The following is a 6,105-nucleotide window of genomic DNA, read 5'->3' as shown; positions in this document are numbered from 1 at the left end:
AGGACAATTTCATGTACAAGAAACATAGACCTCACAGTAGCCTAAGAATGCAATAGGTTTACAGTGCGCAAAAGTTGAAAAAATGTTGCCGATCGCACTTGCTTTAACAGGAAGCTCTAGGTGGGAGAATATTGGAACCAACAGACAGTAGCATATTTTTTTTCTCTGTCAGTGTGCTTGTTGAAGGCAAGAGATTCGATATCAAAGTTACAATTTCTAACTACAATAAGTTACAAAGTTTCATTTCATTAAGATGAAGTTAAGCAATGATAAACCCTCCCTCCCTCCCTCCCCGCCACCCCGAAATTCACCTAGTCATATCCTCCTCTGTTCCAGTTAATGGCTCATACCTCCTTGGCCCCCTTTTTTTCACCACAAAAAAATATTTCACATTATAGAGATACACAACCATTGTGAATCTAAATATGAGTACAGAAAAATGTTTCGAGGCTTTTCTTCCTCAGTGTTGCATGGGCATCAAAATGGTGCATATTCACGAAGCTTCTCCCCACACAGATAGCACGCACTAGACAGCCAGGACGGAATCAGAAACTTTATACAAAATAGGTGTCGCTTTGTTTTCCTTAATCTTCAGGACTGAGAAATGTGAAAATATGAGAAAAGTTCAGTCAATAAAATGGAATTGTTCATGAAGAAGTAGGCTTTGTTCGCGTGTTGGTTCTTAACAGTTTAAATAAAATCTTTAAATGTCTTTTGTAGCATTCAACCGCTGCTGATGTTTAGTTTTGAAGGTATCGTTTCCATCAGCATGTCTTAGCACACTACATGTGTCCCCTGAAGTCCGTCCTTGGATGCTGGGTGCTGTGAAGGTAAACAGAGTCCCTCACATGGGCGGGACTACCAGCCCAGACATAGCTGCAAAAGAGAAGGAGAGAGCGGTTAATGCCGACCACCCCGCACGCGCGCCCTCCTGCGGGCCCAGCTCGCTCCTCCTGGGCCAGGATCCACAGGGAAGCCAGACTCTGGCAACTCTCTGTATAGCCAGCTTTGCTCGTGGCAGAGGTGTGTTGGGAAGTCTACTTCTTGGGGTGAGGGCACACTGGTGGCAAGGTCCCCGCCAGCCTTTCGGGTGCTGCTGCCCTCTGTTAAGGCCTTCTCTGAGAGGGACGGCTCTCTGCTTTGCATATGTCGCCAAAGCAAAGGGAAGCTCACTCTCTGGAAAGACAGGAACCATCCTGGCCGTAGCTTGCAGGCCTTGCTTTTCCTAAGTGAAATTGGAGACTTGCCTCAGTTTCCCCCTCTGCCTTTGGGCCCAAGCTCTGACCTCCGACTAGCAGCTGTGTAGCGTAAGGGTGAGTCAGGCTCTCAGATCGAAGCCACACACGGCCCAACTGCTCTGGAATCTCAAGGCCACGGATTGATGGAGGTGCCACAGCACCTCAGAGTGCTGTTTTCTTCTCTTCATAAGATTAGAGAAGCTTGGCACTGAAGCGCCAAGTGCAGCCAGCTCTGTAGCGAACTCCTGGTCCGAATGTAATTTAAAATCTTTTAACTCTGGTGTTGTTTAATTTTTGTCAGAATGACTGTTCTCATTAATTTATGTATAACATATTAATACATTTGTTCATGTAGTGATGTGAGCTTCAATTTCTCAGTCCATTAATTTCAACGATATTAATTTATCTCCGACTCACCGTTACAACTTTATGGTTTGGCAGGCCCCTGTGTACACACTGCTTACGTGGTACCACCTAGTCAGCCTCGACGCTGGGGCATGTCCACGGACACCTGCCCTCACTGCCTGACTCCTAAGCAGCGCTGGCCTGGTGCCCAAGGACAGCTCTGAGGCCGCTGGCGACGCCCAGGGCCTGGGCGTCCCGTCGGCACTGACAGGTGTTTTGAAGACAATGAGTTCAAATCATTGATACCTTTCCAGTTCCTTTTTTGAGCATTAGTTCATCAAAGTGGAATATACCACCGACTTCACAAAAGGGCCAGTTTGTCTTCTCCACGGTTGCGTCCTCGGCACCCAGCAGAGAGCCTGGCACATAGTAGGCACTCAGTAAATACTGGTTGAAGGGGTTCATGTGTTTAAAGGAGAACGGGTTTGACTTTCACCCAGTGGAGCACATACCCAAGGTGGTGTCGGATAGAGGCCAGGTGACGGCCACCACTTATTTCAAGTAAGTGTGTCCCTGTGCATCACAGGGACTCACGGGTGAGCCCAAAAGCCTAGGGGCACCCATATGGCTTCACCACCGCACTCATTGGAGGCCACATGCAGCGTGAGCTGCCCTCGGTGCTGGGAAAGGTACTCGGTGTCTGTTCCACGTGGCCCCAAGTGTGGACAGCTGTGTCCAAGTGGGGACTCTCATGCCCTCGGGCCGACCCTTCCCACTCTGAACTGAGAGTGAACACTCACTCCCAACCACAGACAGTCTTGCCACCCAGCAATGGTACACAAATGGCCCTGGGTCAGGATGCTCAGCCCTTTCCAGGAGAGAGCAAAGCCATATAGACTCGTTGTCCCAATGGTAAGGTTGTAGATAAAGCTCTGCCTTATGGCAAGGGGAGCTGGCAGGTCTGGGATGGACACCTTAGACGGCATGGTGACCTGTCGTCTGTTTGAGACTATTTCTGCTGCCCCTTTAATAAGAAGGCGGCAAGCTTGGCACTAAGGGCAGGGTCATGCCCTTCACTGAGACGGGCCAGGCCTGGGTACTCTGCTTCATGGGGTTCTGCTCTTGCTGTAGTCTTGTTTCCCCTCAAGTAAGGCTCCACCCCTTGGGGCACAGAAGTGCTACTAGAGGCAGAATCTGGTACAAGTTGGGGGCTTGAGGACCGGGCCTATAGGTGGCTGTGGGACAGGAAGGAGGATGCCAACCAGTGAAGCACATGCAATGCCACAGGCATGCAAGGGGTTTGGGAAGGGGCCATGGGGTCCGAGCACCCACCCACACCACCCTCACCTTGCAGTCCGTTCCCATTGGCGCTGGTGCAGGAAGGAGGAGGCGAGGCTTGGGGCCGGACCACGGGCGCAAAAGCGCTCTTCTGTTTCACTGCGGAGATGACATTGGCAGGTGAGAATGAGAAAATGCCGTGTGTGCTGCTACAGTTTGAAGGGAGGGTGACCGAAGAGGCTGCCATGGTGGGGCTGGACGGCACTACTGCAACAAAGCAAACACGGTCAGCACGCGCGGGCTGTGGCGCAGCACCACAGCGAGAGCTCTGAGGGCCTCGCCTCGCACGGGAAGGGGCCACAAAACAAGACATGACATGCTTCGGCTCGGCCACTCTGGATAACAGGCAAACGCTTAGGGGGGGGTCGGGCTTGCTCTTCCAATTGAGCAGCCCCGTGTGGTTCAGATTTTATTCTGGTGGCCAATGGGATGGCGTTGTTGGGGAGGGCTGCATTAGGTCAATTTGTGGTTGTCATTTGGACGCCCAGCCTCTGGGGCCACCCTTCCTTTTATCCAGTAGCTCACATCACAGAACATCCAAGCAATACACACACTCGACTTTGTAGTGAATATGAATCTGCGTGATGACGTGTGACAAAAACAGACACTTACTGCCGTAGGGAGAGTTAGCGGAGGAGCCATTAAGAAATCCAGGCGAGCCAGGGACCCCTAGATTGGCCATGGCGCCACTTCCATATCCATTCATGCTAGTGCTGACTGTGTTGTAATTGGACTGCTGGGGAGTACTGCTGGGGACGTAGCCTCGCGGGGACACGCTGCTTGTATTGCGACTGTAGCCGACTGTTAAAATCCCCCCCCGGCCAAAAATAACATTATTATCAGTGACAGACACTTGGGGGGGGTTTCCCCGAGAATCTATATCATATATTCAACATTTTTTATTGACTTTATGCTTCCTCTCGCCCTGGTGACTCTAGCCAGTTCGGATAATCTTATGCCAATCCTACCACTGGTGAGACCTGTTCCATCTCTTAGCTTCGACGGCCGGTGCTTCATGTCTAACCTTTAGCTGTTTCCACACATTGCTTTAGAAGCAATTCTCAACAGCTTGGATTCCTGACCTGCTACCCGACTCTCTCTGAACTTTCAGCCTCAACAGACCTTCAAATGCCATGGATGACAAAGAGAGCTTGTTTATGGCCGTAACTTCTTTGGAAAGACTGTTTTAGGGGTCTTCATTTTCAGAGCTGCTGTCTCTGTGAGCGAGGGTGGGGTGGGCGCCATAGCTCCTGGCCTGCTGTGGAGTGTGGGTAACTGGAAACAAAGCCAGCGGTGCAGTGGGGTGGCTCTGAGGTGGCTGCCTGAGATGTTTTTATAGAGGATGTGCACTAAACTGACCTCCAAGGATGCCAGATTGTGACCTCAACAGTCCTGGTTGCTGTTCTATAGGATAAAGTACGTCATGAGGGAAAATGGATGTTCTTATCCATGGATCCAGACCAGGATGGGAACCCAAATACCGCCCATGACACATCCAAGAAGGCTCCTCCTGGCTTCCTACAGCTGCCCTATGGCTCTGCCCATTCTTGCCAAAGAACACAGGGTCACTTACAAATAAGCTAAGGGACACTTCTAGCAATACCAGGGAGCTGGGTGGCAGCCGATGGAGCTACTGTCACTAGGACTGGGCCCTCTGAGTGTTCTCTGCCCAGTACAGCTGGAAGATGTGCGGCAAGGTCTTCCCTGCAAGAAGGAACCAGCCATGCCTAAGGGCATGGAATGCGACCAGCACTCCCCAGCTGGGCCCCAACACCTCCACCTGCAGCTATGGCCTCAACCCACCCTGGGGAAGGGGCCAGGGAAGGGTCCACCTGGCACAGCGACCTACCTTGGTCATTGGCTTGTGAGGTCTCTGACACGTTAACTGCGAGCTGGCTGCTGAAGGAGTTCACACCCATCATGCCAGTGTGCGCCGGTGTGTTGCCCAATGTGGGGATCTGGTTGTGATTGCGGGGAACGCTGTACAATGCCTCAGCGATGTCAGCCGCTCTCTTAAGGATGATCTCCTGGAGAAATGGCAGTGCATGTATAAACCGAAGATGTCATTCAAGGCCAGTGGGCCTGTCCACTTGGTAGGGCAAGCAACAACTGCACGGTTGCTTCTCAGAGGCTACATCTTGTCCTTAGATCTGTAGCTCCAAGCCCTGGGAAAGGCAAAAAGCTGCAGACTCGGAATTAAAGAACTGGGCCACCTCCAGAGGAAATGAGTATCTCTTCCCTGGGGCCTCGTGACCTGCAAGAACAAGCTATGGAATGCCCACAGGCCCTCCCGGAGCCCCAGGAATACCTAATGCTCCTCACTTGCCACTGACCACTGTAGGACTTCAAAGATACCCCCATTTCAGTGGACCACCCTCCTCTACTTGTCTTTCTCTACATGCATACTTCATGTGAGGCCTGGCTATGGAGCTTCTGTAGGGCACTTGCATGCCTAGGAGAACCATGGTGCCCGTCTGAGCTGCGAATGCTAGGGTAGAGGGACAGGGTAGACAAGTGGAGCCAGGATCCACCTACCTGGTTGTTGTGAGGCATCCCGTACAAGGCTTCCACAAGGTCTGCTGCCCTCTTCAGCAACACTTCCTACAGGGAAGCACACGGGGTCTTACTGGAGGAACGGCAAGCGCAGAGCATAACACAGCCCCCAGGGACCATCTCCCACCCGTAGGTTCTGCACCACTTCTACCACACATTCTCCGGAGAGACAGACACAGGCGGCACTGCTATGTCTTCCACCGTTTGTGTGAGCCTGAATTAAACGGCCTTCCTAGAGCTGTGCCAACCAGCGGTCCGGCAGAGGCATGTGGCGAGACAGAGAGTATATATGGGAAGGAGCCCTGTCCATGCCTGGGGTTTAATGATGGAGCCTTACGGGTATTAAACAAACACACATGGCAGAGCTATGAAAGGCCCCAGCATCGCATGTGTCTGTTAATTCCTAACACTTTAGTGGTGAGGAACAATAAGTAATTTTCCATATCTTAATTAAGCTGGCAGAGTCCTTAAAGACAACATCTCACCCTGAATTCACGCCCCAAATCTGCAAGTGAGTTCAACGCTTATTTCCCTTTATTTTGAACAATAAAGTGAATTAACTTGGGTTAATCTAGTTCTTTCATAATGACATTAAGAAATTTTTCAATTAACCTCTTTGACTGCATGTTGT

At 51.1% G+C, this 6,105-nt stretch overlaps 1 protein-coding gene across 3 annotated transcripts in view; it reads right to left on the bottom strand.

Moving 5' to 3' along the window:
* Positions 1-316: 316 nt before the first annotated feature.
* The window catches only part of Ebf3 (EBF transcription factor 3), a 117,355-nt gene continuing 111,566 nt past the window's right edge, over positions 317-6,105 (bottom strand). Inside the window, exons 12-17 of one of the 3 annotated variants that reach the window (XM_057777738.1) lie at positions 5,457-5,522; positions 4,771-4,948; positions 3,534-3,722; positions 2,931-3,020; positions 1,890-2,002; positions 317-876 (exon numbers count right to left, since the gene is read on the bottom strand). In XM_057777738.1, coding sequence (XP_057633721.1) covers positions 859-876; positions 1,890-2,002; positions 2,931-3,020; positions 3,534-3,722; positions 4,771-4,948; positions 5,457-5,522 — 654 coding nt within the window. In that variant the 3' untranslated portion in view covers positions 317-858. Of the gene's footprint in view, positions 877-1,889; positions 2,003-2,930; positions 3,129-3,533; positions 3,723-4,770; positions 4,949-5,456; positions 5,523-6,105 lie in introns of all 3 variants that reach the window. The other 2 variants (XM_057777740.1, XM_057777739.1) reach the window with 2 other exon arrangements.

Source organism: Chionomys nivalis, chromosome 8, assembly GCF_950005125.1.
Source record: "Chionomys nivalis chromosome 8, mChiNiv1.1, whole genome shotgun sequence".
In the NCBI taxonomy this organism is placed as follows: Eukaryota; Metazoa; Chordata; class Mammalia; order Rodentia; family Cricetidae; genus Chionomys; species Chionomys nivalis.
Note: the sequence above shows the minus strand (reverse complement) of the source record. Positions and strands in the feature narration are given on the sequence as shown.